Consider the following 25312-nt stretch of genomic DNA (forward strand, 5'->3'; position numbering starts at 1 on the left):
GATGTAAGTGGGGCATGTATTGCTGTCAATTTCTCCTCTTAGGTCTGCTAATATCTGCTTTATGTACTCAGGTGCTGTGGTGTTGGGCGCGTTGATATTTACAAGTGTTATATCCTTTTGTTGGTTGATCCCTTATCATTGTGTAATGCCCTTCTTTGTCTCCTGTTACAGTCTTTGTTTTAAAGTCTATTTTGTCTAATATAGATACTGCTACCCTGGCTTTTTCTTCTCTTCCATTTGCACTCTATAGCTCTTTCCATCCCTTCACTTTCAGTCTGTGAGTGTCTTTAGGTCTGAAGTGAGTATTTTTGAAGTAGCAGATAGATGGGTCTTGTTTTTGTAGCCATTCTACCACTCAGTGTCTTTAGATTGGAGCATTTAGACCATTTATGTTTAACGTAATTATTGATAAGTATGTACTTAATACCATTTTGTTAATTGCTTCCTGGTTGTTTTGGTAGTTCTCTGTTCTGTTCTTTTGTTCTCCTTGTGGTTGATGACTCTTTGTCGTGTCATAGTTGGCTTGCTTTTTCTTCATCTCTCGTGTATCTATTATATGTTTGGGGTTTGTGGTTACCATGAGGTTCACATGTAACATCTAAGTACATAGGAGTCTCTGTTGATCACCATTTAAATTCAAATACTTTCTAAAAGAACGTATGTACTCCCTCCTCCACATTTTATGTATATGTTATCATATTTTACATCTTTTTATTCATGGTTTTCTTACATCTAATTATGGCCTTGCCCATTTAAAGAAGTCCCTTTAACCTTTCTTGTAAAGCCACTTCAGTGATGATGAACTCCTTTATCTCTCCTTCAATTCTGAATGATAACCTTACTGTGTTGGATATTATTGGTTGTAAGTTTTCTTTTTCTTTCCACACTGTGGATAGATCATGCCCCTTTCTGCTGGCTTACAAAGTTTCCGCTACAAAATCAGTAGATAGCTTTACGGGGTTTTGCTAGTCATAATTTGGCTTCTGTCTTGTCGATGTTAAAAATCCTCCCTTTATCTTTAATCTTTGGCATTTTAATTATTATGTGTCACTGTGTAGACCTCCATGGGCTCATCTTGTTTAGAACAATCTGCGCTTCTAGAACCTGGAAGTCGGTTTCCTTTCCTAGGTCATGAAAAGTTTTCTACAATCTCCTATCACACAAGTGTTTATTTGCTTACTGTTGTCCAAGAGCCTCATTTTTTAAGAATTCTTTTTCCTTTCTGCTGCTCAGCTTGGGTGCTTTCCATTACCATCTTCCCGGCTACCGATCTGTTCTTCTGCATCTGCTAATCTACTGTTGAGCCCTCTAGTGTATTTTTTCATTTCAGTTACTGTAGTCTTCAAAACGGATTTGGTCCTTTTTATATCTTTTCTTTGTTGAAGTTTTCATTGAGTTCTTTCACTCTTCAGTCTAGGAGTATCTTTACAGTCATGATTTAAAAATCTTTATTAGGCATTTCGCCTATCTCTGTTTCATTTAGTTCTTTTTCTGAAGTTTTGTCTTGTTCTTTTGTTTGGAATGTATTTCTCAGTCTCCCCATTTTGCTTGATTTTCTGTATTTTGGAACAGCTACTTCTGAATTTTAAGAAGTGGTCTTATGTATGGTCATCCTCTGTGCAGAGTGCATGTGCCTGGTGACACTTGCTGGCTGGCATGGGCTGGGGGTCATAGGGCACTCCATGCTGGGTCTGCTCTGGTGAGATGGCTGGAGATGAACTGGGCATTATGCTGAGTGGTCCTGAAGGTCCCTGCAGAAAGGGTACTTTGATAGGACAACTGAAGCACAGGTATGTACAGTTCAGGGGTTCCAAGGGCTCTCCACACAGAGGGCACCCTGGCAGGACAGCTGAAGTGGGTAGAAGCTGGGACTCTTCTTGCAGACGATGCCCTTCTGAGAGCTAAACTGGGATGCAAGCTGGACAGTCTGGGGTGCTCCCCATAGGGGGTACCCTCATGGGACAACTGGAATGGAGGCAGGGCCCTGGAGGTTCCTGGGGCACTCAGTGCAGGGAGCATCCTGGTGGTGCTCAGTTACTCATCAGTCAGGAGGATTTGGAGTGCTCTGCATCAGGGTCACCCTGGCGTGCCATCTAGAGCTGAAGAATGCAGGCCTGGGGTGTTCCAGCATGCTTTGCTCATGTGTCACCTTGGTATGATGGCTGGAGCCATAGGGAGCATGACCCAGGGTGGCTCAGTGTGTACCACCTTGGGGTCACCCTGGTGGGACAGTTGGGGCTGATGTGAGCTAGGGGCCTGGGCTTACTGAGGCGATAGCCCAGCAAGGGCACCTGGACCCTGCTACGGTCCATGCGATCGAGGTGGATCAAGTCATGGCTCCCACCGGCCCATCTGACTCACAGAGTTCCAGCAGCTCCCCTGCCGTTTAGCAGGGTTCTAGGCCTGAACCTTTCATATATTTTCTATACCAGACACATCTGCCCTTGGTGCCTCTACTGTCCCTGCACGTGGCTGTTCATAGTGTTGGGGGCAAAGGTTCCCACCGTTGCCTTGTCTCTTGCCATTCTCTTTATCTTTTGTTGTGCTGTTCAGTCAGCCTTCGATTCTTCTTCAGGAGGAATTGCTTTATAAACAGGTATAGATTTGGTGTGCGATGGAGATGAGTTCGGGACCTTCCTTCCATCACCATCTTGGACCAGAACATACCTAAGGAACTCATTAAAGGTCATGATGTTCATCTGGAGCACGTGGTTTCTGCAAAACCAGTGGTCCCCCGCCCCCCCCCCCCCCGAGACACAGTGTACACTATTCACACTATCAGAGCAGGCTAGGTACAGGCTATAGGCATCCTTGTTGAAAAGCCCCATGCAGGATGCTCCACACCCACTGTGTGAAGCCTGGTGTGATAGGAGGTCCCGGGAGGTCGCGGGCTGTCTTAAGACGACTGGGTGATGATTACAAGCACAGAGCATCCCCACAAATCACGAATTCCATATCAAGGCAAAATTCTGGTAAACCCTGATATTTGATTTTTTTTTTTTCTGACCTGAATATGTAGGTGACCTACAGCATTGAAGGCTGCATCAGGAATTTTCAGATGGCAGAGGCCCCCGCCGATCTTGAACAGCCAACCTCCAGCTTCCACGTTGGAACGTGTTTTGCTCGTGCTCAGAGAGGAACATATTTTGATGGAACAGGTTTTGCCAAAGCAGGTGAGGCACTCCCACTTTTTTCTTGTTGAATATTAACAGGTACAGACATTAACTTCTTGCTGTTATTGGAAAATAAAAGTCCTGGATTTCTTAAATTAGTTTACTTAAACTAGAAATAAAAATGTATAGAAGTAATACCACAAACTTCAAAGATTAATGTACCTGATTCTGAGGCAAACGAATAGAAAAAATAAAGTAAAAGGCTATTTGGAGAGCTTATTCCATCTCCTTCCCTAGAGATCAATAACAGCAAAATGAATTTAATTCTACAAGAAGGGCCGTATGTTGGGGCACCTGGGGGGCTCAGTCATTCCTCCGGCTCAGGTCATGATCTCAGGGTCCTGGGACCAAGCCCTGCGTCGGGCTCCCTGCTCAGCCGAGGGTCTACTTCTCTCTGCCTGCCCCCCATTCGAGGTCTCACTCTCTAATAAATTAATTAATTATTTTTTTAAAAAGCCCATATGTTTATGCACATAATTGATCTACTTTCCAGTTTTCCTTGTGTACCTTTCTGGAGATGAGGTAGCATTTTTCTTTCTTCCCCTCTTCAATTCCTTGCAAGGCTTCATGCCACGACCTCCCACACATTCACCCAGTGCACACGTCCCGGCACCTGTTTCTCATCGATGGTGATGGTGAGTAGCAATTCCCTGACCTCACGCATGTGCACCTTCCCAGTGAACATCTCCAGATCAGGCCTGGATCACATTTTCTTTCCAAATGTACGATTTGGAAAGAAAAATATGAAGTATCTTCTATATAATAACAAGAATAGACATTATCATACCTTGAGACGGACTGTTCAGGCCTTTCTGCCCGGGCTCTCTGGTTCTGGATCAAACCGGACCAGAAACTTAGCCACGTCCCCAGCTGCCCACAAGTCCTGCCAGTCCCTCCGGAGGCTGTAACACAGTCTACACAATACGTGGACACTTACAGGAGGTCACGTCGCTGGAAACACACAGCTTCTTTTAAACCTTTTATATCTTTGTCCTAAAAAACTTTTCAGCCATCAGATCACCATGGCTTTTGCTGGTCACCTCTGTCTTCAGCTGAACTGCTTCGTGTTGTTCTTTTTAATGATTGTATTTATTTATTCCTGAGAGACACACAGAGAGAGGCAGAGACCCAGGCAGAGGGAGAAGCAGGCTCCCTACGGGGAGCCCGATGCGGAACTCGATCCCAGTACCCCAGGATCACACCCTGGGCTGAAGGCAGACGCTCAGACCCTGAGCCCCCCAGGGGCCCCCATGTTGTTCCTTTCCCCTCCTTACCTCTCCCTTTCAGAGACAAAAACACGCACTTTCTGTTTTATTTTGCAGAACAATTCAGCTTCTTTTTCTCTTAAAATCTGCTCCAAACCCACCTTTGCACATCCAAACCCACCAAGGTTCTCTGTAGAACAAGAAGTTTTTCACATAACAGATACTACCGTTCATTGGAGACAATCACAGTTACACAGAGCATTTATTTCTTGCCTAGTAAATAGAAGACATGCAGAGAATTTCCATGAGTTCTTCCTTAATACTCCATGCCACTGATTTGTGATCTAACCCACTCTTAACAAATGGCTTTGTTTCTGAGAGGCATATCTTAAATACTCCCTAAAAGATTAAATAAATCAATGTACCCAATATAAGAAATTATAGAAGAAACCTCCCTGGATGAACTGGGAAAATCTGTTTATGTCCCAGGATCTTTTCCTTCGAAATTGCACTTGCAATCCCTTTCTTTATTAATAAAATGGGAACTTCTGAACCCTTTCAGATCACTGTGGCACAATAATCTTCGAGTGGCCTCATAAAATCTTACTGAATAATCACTGAAATGCTTGACTTAATCCAACAGTAAGAATTCCAACACAATTATACATTGCTGTGAGATTCTTTGAGTTAATCTCTGTGTGTGTTTTTTCATCCATTTATTTATTCAACAACTATTTATTAAACCTCCCTGGGTGCCAGATATTTTGGTAAGTGCTGGAATAAAATTTTCCTCGCAGAACTTACATGCTAGGAGGGAAGGCGACCAAAAAATAAGCAAAAACTATGAAGTGTGTTATATGATACACTGTTGGAAGTATAGGCCATAAGAGAGTCTGGAACTTATTATAACTGATTAATATCTGAGCTGAAATCTAAATTCATTACACTGTACAAATTGGAATTCACAATCCCTCAGCTCTAATCTATAATTTAAAAAAAAATCTTCATTTTACAGTTGGTGGGTTCAAGGTGGGATTGGACCTTCTTGTAGAATTTGAATTTCGCACAACTAGAACCACTGGAGTTCTCCTGGGAATCAGCAGCCAGAAAATGGATGGAATGGGTATTGAAATGATTGATGAAAAGGTGAGTGCCAGCTGTCTAAATACTTCAGATTGCCTCATGTCCATACGTAAGAACTGCTGTTGTGAAGCCCTGCCGATACTGTGTTGGGAGAAACTAGATTGCATCTTTTCATCCTTCTAGATTGTCTCTACTGTGTGTTTTCAGCACAATTACTCTGTAGACCAGGGTAAAGTTTAAATGTGCTGATTCTACAGTCAGCCAATTGTATTGACAAAGGATGGGCCAAATGGTTTTAGATCTCAAGCTCTACTGTGTTGCTAAAAGTACACCGATATTCTCTCTTTGTGAATACGTTGTATGTAAAACTATAGATCCCAATGGAAAAAGAGGAGGGGGGCCTGGACTGTCTAAACTCAGCCTTTGCCTCTTCTCACACAGTAGGCACTTCTCCGAAGTCAAGGTGGCTAGCTAACGTGTCAGTTCTAGATGTTGATTTAAAAACATCCTGCTACCATTTCCAAAAGAAGTGCCAATTCATAATAAATTTATATTAGTATAATAAATTGTGTCCGTTGGCTTACCATGGACAAGCTAATTCTAAACACCCATCCAGTCCCTGCCTGCCCAGGAGCAGCATCCTGCACTGAGATGACCCGTGAATAGCCTGTGAACTACAGGCAGCAGGGAAAGAGGCAGGCAAAGCAAGAAGTTACCCAGGTTTTCCCTCGGGCTCTTCAGTAGGAATCCCGCTCCATCTCTGGGCCTGTGTCCGCTCTACGGTGCTGTGGCCTCCCAAGGGGGAAGACCACGCAGTGACCTCAAATATGCTTTCTGTTGCCTCGTCTCTCCCTCCGGCCTTCAAACCATCACCAAAGGCAATGAAGCAAAAAGCTCCAGGAGTACGGAGGCAAAAGGGGGAAACAGATCGGCAGCAGCTCATGGCTTTGCCGCGTTTTCAGACACGTTCACTACACAGCGTCAGAGTCAGCCTCGCCCCATCACCTGCGAATAACCACTACTATCAGTTTGCTGAGGATCAAGTTCCATTACAATGCATTGTATTTCTCCCCAAGTCCTGCTCTTACAAACTCCACCCAATATAGTAAAATCTTAGTACTCACATCACCATTTAGTTTACAAACTTTTTACCTATTGCAGTGTTTCATCTTCTTTTCAAAACCCCTACGTCTCTCCTATTCCCTTGTCAAATGTGTTGCCAGACTGACTGTTTTTAATGTTTCAATATGTTTCTTTCCTTCATCAGCTTCAAAAAGAACTCTGTCATCTCAAATTTCAGGGACTGTTCCATGTTACTGAAAACAGATTTTTCTCATTTAGACATGAACTTCCAATCTAAGTTCTTCATTGTTAAGAATTTAACTGGCCTTCTGGCTCAAAGTCTTTGGCACCTGTGACACATCAAGCCTGCCCAAGAAAGTAATTTATGTTATTCTCCATCCTGCATATAAAATGGAATCCATGAAGGAAAAAAAAAAAGAATACATGCAATTAAAATATCAAAAGCTTACATTTAAAAAAAAATAATCCTCTAAAATGAATTTGTGAATCGAATTAATGAATCACTCTAAACATCTTTTAAGAAATTTTATAGGGTTCACTAAGGACTCTCACACTCTATAAAGATCCATGCTAGGATTTGTCCCGGTGTATATGAGGTACCTTTTTGGTCAGCCAGCCTCAAATTATATATCGCATTTTCTGAACATGGAATTATTACTAGTTTCACACACCTTGTCTCTTGCTCCCAACAATGCCCAGAAGCAAAGAATATACTTTGTGACTCCTGGTTATTAAATTTGTATTTTAATTTCTGCAAACTCTTTTTAATTTTTAAAATGCCCCAGATATGTTCATTTCTAAACCATTCCAGCTGATGCCCTTCCTACAAACATAACATTTTTTGCTATGTGAGCCATCACGATACCTGTCTAATGAAACCATCTGTGACTGTTCCACTTCCTACTTTCTAGCTTATGTTTCATGTGGACAATGGTGCCGGCCGATTCACTGCTGTCTATGATGCTGGGATCCCGGGGCATCTGTGTGACGGACAGTGGCATAAAGTCACAGCCAACAAGATCAAACACCGCATTGAGCTGACAGTAGATGGGAAGCAGGTGGAAGCCCAGAGCCCAAACCAAGCATCCACATCGGCTGATACAAATGACCCTGTGTTTGTTGGAGGTTTCCCAGGTGAGCCTTATCTACTCCATAAGAATTTTTTTGTTGTTAGTGTATTTAAATTTATTTGTATAACTATGTCCATGAATGTGTGCATAAGTACACTTCCTAGCTTTAACATCTACTCCCATAAATAACACCTTACCTGAAACTTCCAGTGTGTAAAATGAGCATATTACTTATATAAACCAACTGGGACCGAACTTTACAGGGTAGCCCCCAAAGTTTCATTCATGGGGAGATGGAGGCTAGAGGAAATGAATTTGGCTTATAAAAGATATGAGGCATTTAACAGCGATTGAAGGCCAGCATTGGTGTTCTTTCTGATTTTTTGAAAATTAATATACCAGAGGAATCATAAAATGTAATGGAACTTATTTCCTCAAGTTCTGGAAATCATTGGGTTAAACAAGCTAATTTCCCCTTTAGGTTATTATGGAGTTTATATTTATATTACAAAGAAACCCAAGCAATAAATCTGCATTCAGAATCCCTGTCCAGCACATTAAGTGTAGCACATAAACCACAGTTACCTAAAGTGCCCATAAACAAGAGTGCCCAACTTGATGAGAAATGGCCCAACCGCCTCTTTATAAATACTGTAATAACACACACTTGGAATGGTCTTTCAGCATGTTGGCAAGAGAAACTGTCATTCCCATTTACGTAAAGCTCCTCTGCCTAACAAAACAAGCAAAATATATATATTCAGCAGTGGTTAATGGAGGAAAACATATAGGAGCAATGGGGACCAATTCACAGCTCCTCTTTCCAAAGTTGCTTCTGAGTTTGAAAAGGACCTATTTCTGCTTCAATCAGGATAACCCCCAAGATGCTCTGGAGATATCCTATTTCCCCACTCACAGTCTATGAAATGAGATCATAGCTAGCACCTCCTAGGCCTGCTGAAAGAATGGAGTCTCCTTAACAACAACAACAAAAATTTTGTATGAGTTTTTAACCAGCTTAATCTTTTAAGATGTATTTTTACAATGTAAAATAGTAAAGTCACCATTAAACGTCCATGCCCTAATTCAGTAAAGTATTTGATCAATTGAATTCTTTCATTAAATTCCATAATATAACACAGCTGTAAATTTGTTCATTCCAAACCAAATTCCTATCTTAAAATGTATCATTCTACATGACTCCAAATTTCGGGATATATAACAATAGAAATGCTACAAGTTTAATTGTCAGCAAGGCTAAGAACAAAATCACGAACTTTACTTAAAACAGCCTTCCGGGGAAAAAAAAAAAAAAAAAAAAACAGCCTTCCGACTTAACCTCAAGGTAACAGCTGACTTGTAAATATGCTCTTCGAACACTTTCAGGGAAGATGGCAGAGAGGACTCTAAGCTCACCTCCTCCCAAAGACACAACTAGATAACACACTCATCAGTGTAAATAACCCAGAAAATGACCTGAAGACAGGAAGAAAAAACTCCACAACTAAATGTAGAGGAGAGGGTAGGAAGGGCTCAGATGCAGTGAGGAGCTAAAGGACCACAGGCCATTGACAGAAATGAAACAGCCAGGGGTGTGGAAAGAGGAGAGAAATAGACAATCATAATGGGATCAGAATGCATGCGGAAGACAGGTCTCTATAACATTTGGCTTTGAAAAGCAGAGGGGCCAAATTTGGGAGTTCTTACAACCAGCAGGACTTAAAGCCTAGAACATTAAAAATCAGCAGACTTGGCTCTAAGAGAGCCAGGATGATGATAAGAAACTGTGTCCCCATCTGTAAAGACAGAGCACAACAAACAGCCTGTGGACAAACAGCAGAGAAGCACAATTTGAAAAATACCTGGGGCATATAGGAGGGAGTTAATTACTGTCCCAGAGAGACAGAGATTCCTAGGAGACTCCTCCAGGAGCAAAGAAGCCATCAACTACTGTTTCCCTCCTCTACCTCCCAGCACAAACACACGGTCACCTGCAGGAACCAGTGCAGTCCCAACATTCATTACCTGACTTGCTTACACCAAGCCCCACCCCCTCCAGCTTGGCCCACTCTAGTCCTGACTGTGCACAGAAGACCAGTACAAACCTTGCCAACACTGCATCTCCCAACCTTGTGCTTCGGAGGGCCTCTATTCCAGTAGCAGCAGCTGGTCATCTCTCACAGACAGCATATGCACCTTGTTAAAACTGTGCATGCTGCTCATGTGCATTTTGCAGATTGGCCTGGTCTCAGTGACAGTGGCACAATCCTTCTGGCAGATGACCAGCTCTACCTTGTAAAAAGTGCACAGCCACTCACTACTTTTAAGAGCAAGAGACTTTAACACAGAGAACCAAATGCATAGAGTTAGACAAAATGAGGAAACAGAGGAAAATGTCCCAAGTAAAAGAACAGGACAAAATTATAGCAAGAGAACTAAGCAAATCATAGCTAAATATGCCTGATAGAGAATTTAAAGTAATGATCATAAAGATCCTCATTGGCCTTGAGAAAAGAGTGGAAAAGAGTAGAGAACGTCAATAAGACTCTTAACAAAAAGATAAAAAAAGAACCAATCAGACATGAAGAACACAACAATTGAAACTAAAAATAAACTAGATGAAATAAATAGCAGATTAGAGGAAGCAGAAGAACAAATCAGTAACCTGGAGTACAGAGTAATGGAAAGTAATCAACCTGAGTGGAGGAGAGGGAAAAAATTATGCAAAAGGAGAACAGACTTGGAGAACTCAGTGACTCCATCAAGCGTAATGATATTCACATTATAGGGATCCCAGAAGAATAGAGAGAAAATGAGGCAGAACATTTATTTGAAGAAATACTAGCTGAAAACATCCCAAGACTAGGGAAGGAAACAGAAATTCAGATCCAGGAGACACAAAGATCCCCAACAAAATCAACCAAAGGAGTTCACATCAAAACACACAGTAATCAAAATGGCAAAAAGTAGTGATACAAAAAGAAATTTAAAAGCACTGTGAGAAAAGAACACAGTTATATACAAGGGAAACCCATTAGGCTCTCAGCAAATTTTTCAGCAGGAACTTGGCAAGCCAGAAGGTAGAGAATAATATATTCAAAGTGCTAAAAGAGAAAAAAAAATCTTCATCTAAGAATATTCTATCTGGTAAGATCATCTCTTCTATTATTAATAATTAATAATAAAAAATAATAATGATAATTAATAATAAAAATCTCTCCTATTATTCAGAATAGGAGAGATAAAGAGTTTCCCAGACAAACAAAAGTTAAAGGAGTTCATGACCAGAAAACCAGCCCTCCAAGAAATGTTAAGTGGAACTCTTTGGGTGGAAAGGAAAGACCATCAGTAAGAGTGAGAAAAGTAGGAAGCACAAAGTAAAAATAAGTGTATCTGTAAAAAGTAGTCAAGGGATTCACAAAATGAGAGGATGTAAAGTATGACACCATCTATCTAAAATGTGGAGAGGAGAGGAGTGAAAAATGGATTTAAATTTAAGTGACCATCAATTTAACATAGGCTGCAGTATGAAGAAGATGTTATATACAAACCTAAGTAACTGCAGAACAAAAACTAATAATAGATCCACAAAATATAAAAAGAAAGGATTCCAAGATATCACTAAAGAAAACCAACTTATGGTGAGAGAAGAGAGCAAGGGAAGAAATGAACAGAGAAGATCTCTAAAACAACCACAAAGCAAATAAAAAAATGGCAATAAATACATACCTATCAGTTATTACTTTAAATGTAAATGGACTAAATGTTCCAATCAAAAGACATCAGGTGACAGAATGGATAACAAAACAAGACCCAGCCAAATGCTGTGCCTACAAGAGACTTATCTGAGAAGTGAGGACACCTGCAGATCAAAAGTGAGGGGATGGAGAAACATTTGTCATGCAAATAGATAGGAAAAGGAAGCCAGGCAGCAATACTTATATCAGACAAAAATAGACTTTAAAACAAAAGATTGTAATAGGAGACAAGGACAGTATATGATACTAAAGGGACAATTCAACAAGAAGATATAACAATGGTAAATATTTATGCAACCAGATACCTATATATGGAAAACTCTAAATTCCACCAAATTTAAAATTTAGTAACAAATATAAAGAACTAATCAATAATAATGCAATAACAGTGGGGGACTTTAACACCCCACTTACATCAATGGATGGATAATCTAAGCAGAAAATCAACAAGGAAAGAGGGTCTTTATATGCCATACTAGACAAGATGGATTAAACAGATCCATTCAGAACATTCCATCCCAGAAAGCAGGATACACATTCTTTTCAAGTGCACATGGAACATTCTCTAGAATAGAGATCACATATTAGCCCACCAAACAAGCCTCAACAAATTTAAAAAGATCCCAGCCATGCCATGCATATTTTCTGACCAAAATGCACTGAAACTGGAAATCAACTATAAGAAAAAGTCTGGAAAGACTATAAATACATGGAGATTAAATAACATGCTAATAAACAATGAATGGGTCAACCAAGAAATCAAAAAGGAAATCAGAAAATACTGGGACAAATGAAAATGAAAACACAATGTTCCCGAATCTTTGCGATATAGCAAAAGTGGTCCTAAGGAGGAGGTAGAGAGCAATACAGGTCTACTTCAAGAATCAAGAAAAATCTTAAATAAACAACATAAATCTTACACCTAAAGGAACTAGAAAAAGAACAACAAACCTGAAACCGTCAGAAGAAGTGACAAAGATTAACACTGAAATAAATGAAATAGAAGCTTAAATTTAAAAAAACAATAGAACAGATTAATGAAACCAGGAACTGATTCTTTGAAAAGATGAACAAAATTGATAAACCTCCAGTCAGATTTAAAAGAGAGAGACACACACAGAGAGAGAAAGAGAGAGAGAGAGAGAGAGAGAAAGAGAACTAAAAATCAGAAATGAAAGGAGAAAAAACAACTTATATTATATTATGAAAAATATATGCCAACAAACTGGACAACGTAGAATAAATAAATTCTTTTTTTTCTTTCTTTCTCTATTTCTTTCTTTTTCTTTTTTTGTACATTTTTTTTATTGGAGTTCAGTTTGCCAACATATAGCATAACACCCAGTGCTAAATTCTTAGAAACATATAACCTAACAAATATAACAAAACTGAATCAGGAAGAAAGAGAAAATTTGAACAGACCAATTACTGAGAATGAAATTGAATCTGTTATCAAAAGATTCACAACAAACAAAAGTCTAGGACCAGATGGCTTCATAGGTGAATTCTACCAAACATTTAAAGAAGAATCAATACATATTCTCCTCAAGCTGTTCAAAAAATAGAAGAGGAAGGAAAACTTCCAAATTCATTCTATGAAGCCAGGATTACCAAAACCAGAATAAGACTCTACCAAAAAAGAGAACCACAGGCCAATTTCTCTGATGTAAGTATAAAAATCCTCAACAAAATACTAGCAAACTGAATCCACAATACATTAACAGAAAAATCACCATGATCAAGTAGGATTTAATCCTTGGATGCAAGGGTGGTTTAATAATCGCAAACCAATCACAAACCAATCAGCATAATACATCACATCACAAGAGAAAGGATAAAAATCATAGAATCATTTCAATACATGCAGAAAAAGCATTTGACAAAGTACAACATCCATTCATGATGGAATCATTCTGATGGAATCATCAGAGAAATTGGCCTGTAGTTCTCTTTTTTTGTAGAGTCTTATTCTGGTTTTGGTAATCCTGGCTTCATAGAACGTTGACAAAGTACAACATCCATTCATGAAAAAAAACTCAACTAAGTAGGTTTAGAGGGAACATACCTCAACATAATAAAGGCCATATGAGAAAAACCCACAAATAACATCACACTCAATGGTAAAAAACTGAGAGCTTTTCCACTAAGGTCAAAAACAATACAAGAATGTCCACTCTTACCACTTTTATTCAGTATGGTACTAGAAGTTCTGGCCATAGCCATCAGGTAAGATAAAAGCAATGAAAACCATCCAGATTGGTTAGGAAGAAGCACAATTTTCACTATTTGCAGATGACATGATACCTATATATGGAAAACCCTAAATTCCACCAAAAAACGACTAGAACTGATAAGGCATTCAGTAAGGTCACAATAGAAAATCAATGTACAGAAATCCACTGCATTTCTATACACTCATGATGAAGTGGCCAAAAGAGAAAGAAAACAACCCAATTTATAATTGTATAAAAAATAAAACACCTTCGAATAAATTTAGCCAAAGAGATGAAAGACCTATAGTCTGAAAACTATAAAACATTAACAAAGGAAATTGAAAATGTCACAAACAAACATGAAGACTTTAAAATGTCCATACTACCCAAATCAATCTTCAGGTTTAATGCAATCCCTATCAAAATTCCAACTGTAGGGATCCCTGGGTGGCGCAGCGGTTTAGCGCCTGCCTTTGGCCCAGGGCGCAATCCTGGAGACCCGGGATCGAATCCCACGTCGGGCTCCCGGTGCATGGAGCCTGCTTCTCCCTCTGCCTATGTCTCTGCCTCTCTCTCTCTCTCTCTCTGTGTGTGTGTGACTATCATAAATAAATAAAAAAAAAATTTAAAAAAAATTCCAACTGTATTTCTCACAGAACTCAAAAGTCCTAAAATTTGTATAAAACCACATAAGATTTCAAATGGCCAAAGCAATCTTGAAAAAGAAACACAAAGCTGAAGGCATCACAATTTCAAATTTCAAGTCATAATTACAAAGTTGATTTGTACAAACAATATGCTATTGGCACAAAAATAGACCCATTGATCAGTGGAACAGAATAGAAAGCTTAGAAAATAATCCCACCTTAAGGTCAAATACTATTTAATAAAGGAGGCCAGAATATGTAATGGGAAAAAGACAGACTCTTCAACAAATGGTGTTGGGAAAACTGGGCAACAACATGCAAAAGAATGAAACCGGACCACTTTCTTACACCAACAAAACCTTCAAAATGGATTAAGGACCTAAATGTAAGGTTTGAAACCGTTAAATCCCAGAAGACAGCACAGGCAGTAATTTCTCTGACTTTGGCCATAACAACATTTTTCTAAAAGTCTGTGTCTCCTGAGTCAAGGTAAACAACAGCAAAAATAAACTATTGAGACTATATCAAAATAAAGAGCTCTGCACAGCAAAGGAAACAGCCAACAAAACTGAAAGACAACCTACTGAATGGGAAAAGATATTTACAAATGGCATACCCAATAAAGGGTTAGTATCTGAAATATATATAAAAAAAAAAGTAGGACAACTCAACACCCCAGAAACAAACAATCCAATAAAAAATGGGCAGAAGACATGAACACACATTCCTCCAAGGACGACATCCAGATGGCCAACAGACACATGAAAAGATGCTCAACATCACTCATCATCAGGGAAATGCAAATCAAAACTAAAAGGAGGTATCACCTCACACCTGTCAGAAGGGCTAAAATCCAAAAACACAAGAAACAACAAGTGTTGGTGAAGATGCAGAGTAAAAGGAGCCCTCGTGCACTCTTGGTGGGAATGCGAGCTGGTGTAGCTGTAGCTGCTGTGAGAGGGTAGAGAAGTTCTTCAAAAAATTAAAAATAGAACCCTACATCCAATAATCACACTCCTGGGTATATACACAAAGGATATGAAACAGTAATTTGAAGGGATACATGCATCCCTATGTTTGTTGCAGCATTATTTACAGTAGCCAAGATAGGCAGCAGCCCGTGTCCATAAATAGATGCATGGATAAACATGTGGTTATACATACAATGGAATATTATTCCACCATTAAAAAAGAATGAAATCCTGCCATTTGTGACAACACAAATAGATGGAGATTGTATAATGCTAAACAAAATAAGCCAGTCAGAGAAAGACAATCATATGACTTCACTCATATGTGGAATTTAAGAAACAACAAAACAAATGCACGAAGGGGCGGGGACCAAAAACCAAAAATTTGGACTCTTATCTCTAGAGATTAAACGGATGGTTATCAGAGAGGAGGTGGGTGGGGATGGGTGAAATAGAGGAACAGGATGAGGAGCGCACTTACCTTGATGAGCACTGAGTTATAGACCGGAATTCCTGAATCGCCGTATTGTACACCGGAAAATAATATAATGCTGACTGTCAAGTACTACACTACAATTAAAATTTTTTAAATTCCTTTAAAACAGAAGCTGCATGTCAAAGCTGAGTGCTTTTTGCTTTGTTTTTCAGATGGCTTCAACCAGTTTGGTCTGACGACCAACGTTAGGTTTCGAGGTTGCATCCGGTCTCTGAGGCTCACCAAAGGCACGGGCAAGCCACTGGAGGTCAATTTTGCCAAGGCCCTGGAGCTACGGGGCGTCCAGCCTGTATCATGCCCAGCCAACTAATACAAATAAGTTTTAACTCCAAGAGTGGTCCTTCAAGTATATCGAGTAAAAGAAATATATCTTAACCATATATGTTATTAAAACTAATTTGTGCATGTATATTGACTTCTTTCTGTATTCGGTTGGTGCTAATTCAGATCCCAGCCTGAATTTAAATTCAAGTTTTCTCAAGTCCATGAATATTAAACCAGTTATTTCATTCTAAATAATTGCTTGTTTTGTGTGATTTTAAAGATGAAAGACAACTGATAAACTAATGAATTTGCAACATGCCTTGGACTCATCTCAAGAAGATCTCAGATGTAATTTGTGAAGGCAACTTTCTTGTTTGTTTTTACTAACTCCTACTAATACTTTTATCACCCTCTTCCACATACATCAGCCTTGGCTTTCTGTTCAGGCCACTGAAAAAAACAGTGGATTTGGCATGTTTGATTGGGAAGAAATCAGCTCCTTTACTCCCTCTGTTTGAGAAAGCATTAGCAAATCATTTCCCTGATGCAAGTTCATTATTAGGGGGTTTAAATAGCCATATGAGTGAATACTTTTTTATGCTGAGCATATATTTAGAGAGTATAGATAAGATTCAGGCCAGAGAGCTTAATTACTTGATTTTCCTGTTTGATAATGATTTATAGGCTTTGGGGAGACACCAGAACCAAGCTCCAGAATGACAATTAAGCACACATTTGATACTACAGTATCGACACTCTGGGCTCCTTCATTTTGCAGTGAAAATCACAATATTCATAATCACAGGGGAGTAATGCTGAAATGCATTTTTACTTACCAGGAAACAATAAACCAAAAACTTAATAAAAGTACATCGCTGAGTCTTTTTGAGTCGTAATTTGACCTAACAAATTCATTTCCTAAAAAATGTGTTTGTTTTATTTTTCTTTTATCCACTATTTAAATCCTATTCAAAGGGCTCTGTGAGAAGACTGGCCTAGATTTTATTCATCAACTTAGGAAGGGAGTGTTTCCATTGCCATCTTCAGTAGAAATCGTTAAATCTAATAATGCCGAACATTTAAAAGAAGAGATCGCATGGTGATTTTAGCAGAAGAAGAATCATCCCACAAGGGACAAGAAGGTGCTGTTGCTAATGAAGGAGATGGTAACACGCTCAGCATTCCATCATTGGCCGGTTGCTTGTTACCATTTGCCTACACAGCTTCATTCCAGAGCAAGGGATTCTCAATCAGGGCTCCACTTTGGAATTATCTGGGAAGATTGACTTGGTCTAGGATGCAGTCTGGGCATGAGGGTTTTTTAAAAGCTTCCCAGGCAATCCTAAAGTGCCATCAGGAACAAGAACCACTGTTCCTAAAGAGGAAAATTATCCACTATGCCGCAAGTTTAGAGTCATCTGAGAATCTATGGTTGACTTTGTCTTGGCCACCCCCTCACACACAAAAATTATATTGAATCAAGTTAATGCTTTTTGAGCCATCTTTAAGCTATAAAACTCTTTGAAAACCAATGTGTTTCGAAAGTGAAGATGTTACTTCTGCACTGAACACTGATAAGACTTGGGCTTATCTGAAAAAAAGTGGATAAACAAAAATAAAGATGCTAAGTTCCTAAATTAAAAGGCCTTTCTTTCCTGAAGCCTGAACAGAAAGAAATATTACAAATTTGAAAGCAAAGGTACCTAATTAACAGTCCTATCAGAGTCAAGCCCTGTTGAAGTCAATTTGTATGTGAGTGCCTTAGAATGGTGGAGTCGGAGGGGCACCTGGGGGGCCGTTGGTTGGGTGACCTACTGTTGGTTTCAGCTCGAGTGGTGGCCTCAGAATCTTGGGATTGGGCCCTGTGTTACAATCTGTGCTCATCATGGAGTCTTCTGGGGTTTCTCTTCCTCTTCCTCTGCTCCTACCCCTGCATAAACCTGTCCACTCACTTGCTCTCTCTTTAATTAAAAAAAAAAAAAGTGTTTGAGTTGGAAAGGCCCTTTGAAATCCATAAATACAGTGATTCTCAATTCTTACTAGACATTGAAATTGCCTTGAGTACATAAGAATCATATCTGGATATCACTCTACACCTTAAATAATCACCAGATAGGGCTCTGGCATTGGCATTTTCTAAACATCTCCAGCTGATTCCAATGTATGACTAAGTCTGAGAACTTGCATTTCTACTGCCCCCATATTTTATGGAGAAACTTGCCCCAAGCAGGATTCACTGCATCGGGTACTGGCTAAATTTGTCCCATACAAAATCCATATTCCAAAATGGATCATGAATTTATATGGGCAAAGTTTGTCCAAATTCTGAGATGAGAAATAAGGAAATTTTGTGAATAGGAAAAGTTTCCCTCGCATATTTTAAATTAATTTTCTGCCTCAACAATCAGATTCTTAGCCCAAAACAAAGCATTTCCTTCATCCAACCTTATCCCCTCAATAATTTCCTCACCTCCTTCCACCCACAGCAATTATGAAGAAAGCAGAATACTTTCCATTTATTTTTCAAACACCCACTCCTACCAGGTTGTCAGCCTTCTTCTTTAAGAAGGTGCTTTGCACTTCAGAGGGAAAACATTTAGGAAGGGAGTTTTACTAAAGTTACCATGGTGAACACAGCTGACAAAGGAAAATAAGGAACTGAGCAGATTTCAGCCCCAAAGCACTAGAACACTGCCAGACACTTAAAGCTTCAATTAGCGATTTCAAAAATCATAACTACTTTCTTCTTCTTTGATTTAGCCTATTATCTCTAACTACAGAACTCTTCTAGATTTTCTGCTTAACAGAGAAAAAAGACTACAAAATGGAAAATCTCAATTTTATGTTAATTATTTGCTGAATTATTTGGGAATAAAATTGGTATCTACAATATATCATGGAAACAAAACGCAATAGTTTTCACAAGTGCAAGGTGTAGTCCTTCACCACCACTTGCGAGAGATGACTTCTTGCTGATGCCATTTTATTTCTATTTTTCAATATCTTTTAATCTCTTTTGAATCAAAAGAAAGATACAAACCAATGTACTGTACTCATTTGCTTGACTGAGAGTAGCACATGCCTCAGACCCAAAGGGTACCCCAAGGGAAGGGTACCCTCAGGCTGGGCCTGAATTCTCTTATTTTAGAATCTTGATAATTCAGGTTAGTGATTCAAACTCACTGACGTTTGTGTCAGATACCTAAGTGAGCATGAAATTTGTGTCCATTGTCAAAGCAAGAGTGTTATGACATGAACTGTGCTTTCCCCTCTACAAATTCATCTGCTGAAGTTCTAGCCCACGGTACCTGAAAATTTGCAGATGGGGCTTTAAAGAGGTAGTTATGATAAAAATGAAGTCATGTGGGTAGGCCCTAATCCAACATGACGGATGTCCTTATAAGAAGAGATTAAGACACAGACAGACATAGGGACAAGACCATGTGAAGACACAGAGAGAAGATGGCCATCGAAGCCCAGGAGAGAGGCCTCTAGAAGAAACCAACCCTGCCAACACCTTAAACTCAGATGTCTAGCCTCCAGAATTGTGAGAAAATAAGTTTCCATTGTTTAAGCTACCTACTTGGTGGTACATGGCTATGGCAGTCCCAGCGAACAAAGGCAGAGCCTTTCCACATACATACATACATATATACAGCATCAGCATATTTCAGGTTCCTTGAGAATGACGCATATATCAGAGAAATCAATTATTTTGAACAGTGAGCATTATCATTTACATAAATGAATAGAAAAAATTTGAAAAAAAAAGAATATTCACAACATACTTAAATAGAGGAAGTTGTTTTCATATGTGCTTGGGGATATTAGGAATAGCTACATAGTAATTATAAATCAAAGAAATGATGTTCAATAACACCACTTATTGAACTTTTCAGCAGAATGGATTCTCTGGAGAGCTTTTCTGGTTTGTATATTCAGGTTTAGAGAACTACTAATTTACCCTTGGATAAATCAAAGCTCTGCTTTATTTGGGCAAGTTGTGTCTCTGGAGCTCAGCCCTCTGCAGGGACATACCTAATAATATAAAAGGTGGTAGCAGTGGAGGTGGTAAGAAGTAATTAGATTCTGATATATTTTGGAGATGGATTAGTGTTTCCTGCAGAATTGCCTGTGGAGTATGAGAAAATAAGGTGCTGATAACTTCTGATCATATGGAAGAACAGAGCAGCCATTATTCAGAGATGAGGGTTGTACTTGAAGTGAGTTTTTTACAAAAAGGAAAACCAGATGATTTGTTTTAGATGTATTAGTTTTAAACTACCCATTAGGTATCTAAGGACACAGTACCATAGGCAGGTGGATAATGAGTCGAAGTTCAGAAAACAGGTCTAAGCTATAGATATAAATACAGGAGTTATCAGAATATTGATGTTATTTGTAGCCACACTATAGGAGAACGAGATCACCAAGGGAGTGAGAGTAGGCAGGGGAATATGGACACACCAAAATGAAGAGCATTAAGAGTATGGGTATCACAAAAATTAGAACTTGAAAACAGGAAAAAGAAATTGCAGGGTTTTCTTTTTTTTTTTTAAGATTTTATTTATTTATTCATGAGAGACACAGAGAGAAAGAGAGAGAGAGAGGCAGAGACACAGGCAGAGGGAGAAGCAGGCTCCATGCAGGAAGCCCGACGCAGGACTCGATCCCAGGACTCCAGGATCACGCCCTGGGCTGAAGGCAGCGCTAAACTGCTGAGCCACCCGGGATCCCCAGGGTTTTCTCTCAATGCAGTACTGGGCTTGACTTTCTATCAACTGGGCTAGTTTACAACCCTATAGGGGCAAAGGTATCTTGTAGATTTCTGTCTCAGAAACGTAAACAAATTTTCTGGTTGAAGGTAAGAAGGTAATATCTGAGAAATCTTGTCCTAAAATCCCTTTATGTGTATGTCTGTGTGTATATAGATTCTCAAATGCTTTTTTTTTTTTTTTTTTTTTTAAGATTTTATATAGGGCAGCCCAGGTGGCGCAGCGGTTTAGTGCCGCCTTCAGCCTGGGGTGTGATCCTGGAGACCGGGGATCGAGTCCAGCGAATAAATAAATAAATAAATAAATAAATAAATAAATAAATAAAATCTTTAAAAATAAAATAAATAAAAACAAATAAATAAAGATTTTATATATTCATGAGAGACACAGAAAGAGAGGCAGAGACACAAGCAGAGGGAAAAGCAGGCTCACTGCAGGAAGCCTGATGTGGGACTCGATCCCAGGACCCCGGGTTCATGACCTGAGCTGAAGGCAGACGGTCCACCACTGAGACACCCAGGCGTCCCTCAAATGCTCTTTAGACCAGTTTATCGCCTTATTTCTTCCCTCCTTGAGTAAATAAAATCTTTGACGTGTTCATAGTATATTTGCCTGAGAGTCATAAATATTCAGCCTTTTGAAAATTATACTTTAGCAGGACAGAAGGGGAGTCCAGCTTAAATCAAAACCAAAAACCAAAAATCAAGTCACACATTTTGTTCACTTATGAATTAAGTGTCCAGCTCTTGGTTTTGGCTCATGTCATGAGAGTGAGCCCTGTGTTGGGCTCCATTCTCAGCAAGGGGTTTGCTTGAGATTCTCTCTCTTCCTCGCCTCTGCCTCTGCCCTTCCCCCTGCTTGCATGCTCTCTCTCACACGCACACATGCTCTCTCTTGAATAAATAAATCTTTTTTAAAAAACTGAAATATCAACATGAAAGACTGCTCACTGCAGATGGAGAAAGGCATGCCGTATGGACTAAGACAGGATGAACAAGAAAAACATAATATCCAGTATGAGCCCCAAATCAACACTCACCAAACAGATGCTACAAATTTTAGGTGACAATGTTTCACTGAGATGCATTTTGTGGCAGAAACTCTATAGGGCATATTCCAGGGTTAAAACTGTCGTGATTTACTTAATTAAATAAATGATCGTTCATGAGTCTTCCAAGAGGTATCGAATAAGGCCAGCCAACCTCTTTCTGTATAAACAGATGGAGATGGAAGAAGAGAGGGAGGAAAAAAAAGAGAAAGATTGAGACTTTTCTCTTTTAAAAGGCAATGCCCACTTTAAATATATAGTAATATAGTAAATATACAGAATTTATATCAATTTAATATAAGAATTCATATTAAGATTTCGATTAAAATTTTAGCAGTGTGTTGTGGCATCAAAAATGGATCAAAACTATATAATCTAATGTTCGCAGTTTTTATATTTTTGTACTATAAAACATCAACTGGCTTAGCTTAACATTTTTCATTTTTTATTTCTCAATTACAATTAAAAGAAAAAATTCTCCACTACCGCATGCAGGCACTTCTCAAAAACAACATATTATTACTGTAAATAATTTAATACCAGTAAATAAATAGTTAACTAAATATAATTTTTTTTAACTAAATATAATTTAACAACTTATTTTCTTTTAAATTAGTTTCTAATGTATTAGAGATAATTATGATACATCACATATAATTTTTTATCAGATGCATAAATTAGGAATCTGATGAGGAAAATTTGCAGAAATTAACTCCATCATAGTCACAACATCAAGGTGCCCAGCATCTCAGCATCTCTCTATGGGCTGGTAAACCTACTAAATAACTGAAAACTTGAGGTAGGGATTATCAGAAACACTAAAAGGGGGTTAATACGGAATTTTTTCAGGGGGATATAACAAATAGCAAGTTTGTAAAAAATTGTGTAATGATCCAAATAATACAGGTTTGAACCAATACAACGTATATAATTAAACTGAATTCATAAACTATGCTAGAATATTATGTTTAAAAGTATAGGTTAATAAATAGCTTCCCAAATATTCTGAATCTACCAGGTACAAATGGGTTCAAGTGGGTCCAGAGCTTCATCTCTGAAAAAGTACAGTAGTAATAAGAGTCATGGGAGAACAAAGTTCTTAATTCAGAGGATAACTGGAAAGAAATACAACAGGAACTGAAGATATCAGAAACCAGATATTGAAATCAAAGGAGACTCTTTGAATTAAAAGATTGCCAAAATCCCTTTTCCTTAGAAGACTATGAAAAGTCAAAACCCTATAAAAAGAAAAATAAATAAAAAGACAACTATTTGTTTAAATCAACCTTTCAATTAAGAATGAATTATTTTCATGCTCATGGATTGGAAAAAGTAATATTATTTAAATGTCTATTCTACCCAAAGCAACCTACAGATTTTTAAGCAATCCCTATGAAGTTACCAAAAGCATTTTTTCACAGAAATAGAACAAACAATCCTAAAATTTACTGTCTGGAACCACGAAAGACTCCGAATAGCTAAAGTTATCTTGAGAAAGAAGGGCAAGGCTGGAGGTCTCACAGTCTCAGATTTAAAGATATACTACAAACCTATCATCATCAAAACAGTGTGGTACCTGCACAAAAACAGGCACAGAGATCAATGGAGGAGACTAGAAAACCCAAAAATAAAGCCATTCTATATAGTCATTAATCTATGACAAAGGAGGCAAGGATACACAGTGGGGAAGATACAGTCTCTTAATAGATGGTGTTGGGAAAACTGGGCAGCTACATGCAAAAGAATGAAACTGGACCACTTTGTCACACCATACACAAAAATAAAACTCAAAATGGAATAAAGACCTAAAAGTAAGGCCTGAAACTGTAAAACTCAAGAAGAAAACATAGGCAGTAATTTATTTGACATCAGCAACATTTTTCTAGTTATGTTTCCTCAGGCAAGGGAAACAAAAGGAAAAAAAAAAACAAAAAACTCCTGGGATTCTACCAAAATAAAAACGCTCTTGCACAGAGAAGGAAATCATCAAGAAAAAAAGGGCAACCTACTGAATCAGAGAAGATCTTTGCAAATGCTTATCTCCAGTAAAGGGTTAAATATATAAAGAACTTCTACAACTCGACAGCAGATAAAAACCCAAATAACCCAATTAAAAATTGGGCACAGAACCTGAATAGACACACTTCCAATAAAAGACACACACATGGCCAACAGACACATGGAAATATGCTCAACATCACTAATCACCAGGGAAATGCAAATCAAAGTCACAGTGAGGTATCACCTTACACCTGTCAGAATGGCTATAATCAAAAAAAAGACAAAAAATAACAAGTGTTGGCAAGAATGTGGAGAAAAGGGAATCCTTATGCACTGTTGGTGGGAACATACATTGGTGCGGCCACTGTGGAGAAAAGTATGGAGGTTCCTCAAGAAGTTAGAAATACTGTATGATCCAGTAATTCCACCACTGAGTATTTACCCAAAGGAAAAGAAAACACTAGAAAAGATATATGCACGTCTGTGTTTACTGTAGCATTATTTACAATAGCCAAGGTGTGGAAGCAGCCCAAGTGCCCATCGATAGAAGAATGGATAAAAAAGATGGGGAAGGAGGGGTGTGTGTGTGTGTGTGTGTGTATTTATAGATATAAATAAATAAATAAATAAATAAATAAATAATAAAATAGACACATAATAGGATATTACTCATCTATTAAAAAAAATGAGATCTTCATCTGTGACAACTTGGATGGACCTAGAGGGCATTATGTTGAGTGGAATAAGTCAGAGAAAGACAAATACTATATAATTATAATATTATATAATTTCACTTATATGTGGAACCTAAAAAACAAAACAAATGGATAAAAAAAATGAAACAAAAGGCAGAAACAGATCCATAAATACAGGGAACAAACTATGGCTGTCAGGGGAGGGCTGGGTGAAGGGGAGTGAGATACTGGCTTCCAGTTATGGAACGATAAGTCACAGGGATAAAAGGCCCAGCATAGAGAATAGAGCCCACGGTGTTGTAAGAGCCTCGTACAGTGACGGATGGGAGCTGCAGCCGTGGTAAGCATTACATACAGAGTTGTCCAATCACTGTGTGGGACACCGGAAACTAACGTGACACTATGTTAACTACACTTTTATAAAAAATGAAAAGTTTTTTTAAAAAAGAACAAATTATTTCTTAGCATCCATTTCTAAAAATCACATTGAGACAAACTCCTATGAAAGTTTATGCAACAGTTGTAAGAGCTCATATGTAATAAAATATTGGGGAAAGTAATATATCCTATTTTGTGTAGGTTTTTTAAAATCCTTTCAAAGGTAAGAAAAAGGTACATTTATTGAACTGAAAGACAAGCTATGAAAGACACATATTCCAAATTAATTCCTCTTGCTTCTGAGAAGAATTCCCTACATTTCCTTCGGGGACCTGTCCCTCCCACTATTCCTACACCAGAAATGGGTGCTGACGATTCAATCGGTGAATCCCATCCCGTCCTCTGACCTGCAATGACTCGCATACTAAGGGATCCGATTAGAACCAATGAGT

The 25312-nt window shown here is 38.6% G+C and overlaps 1 protein-coding gene and 1 long non-coding RNA gene across 4 annotated transcripts in view; one reads left to right on the plus strand and one right to left on the minus strand.

The window, feature by feature from the left end:
- Nucleotides 1-16833, plus strand: part of LAMA2 (laminin subunit alpha 2) — a 583647-nt gene extending 566814 nt beyond the window's left edge. For all 3 annotated transcript variants that reach the window (XM_072833687.1, XM_072833697.1, XM_072833705.1), the window contains 4 exons: nt 3020-3173; nt 5394-5524; nt 7456-7678; nt 15852-16833. In XM_072833687.1, coding sequence (XP_072689788.1) covers nt 3020-3173; nt 5394-5524; nt 7456-7678; nt 15852-16009 — 666 coding nt within the window. In that variant the 3' untranslated portion in view covers nt 16010-16833. The remainder of the gene's footprint in view (nt 1-3019; nt 3174-5393; nt 5525-7455; nt 7679-15851) is intronic.
- The window catches only part of LOC140637318 (uncharacterized), a 62798-nt gene that overhangs the window by 9968 nt on the left and 27518 nt on the right, over nt 1-25312 (minus strand). The gene's annotated exons all lie outside the window — the stretch shown is intronic.

Source organism: Canis lupus, chromosome 1 (genome assembly GCF_048164855.1).
Source record: "Canis lupus baileyi chromosome 1, mCanLup2.hap1, whole genome shotgun sequence".
NCBI lineage: Eukaryota > Metazoa > Chordata > Mammalia > Carnivora > Canidae > Canis > Canis lupus.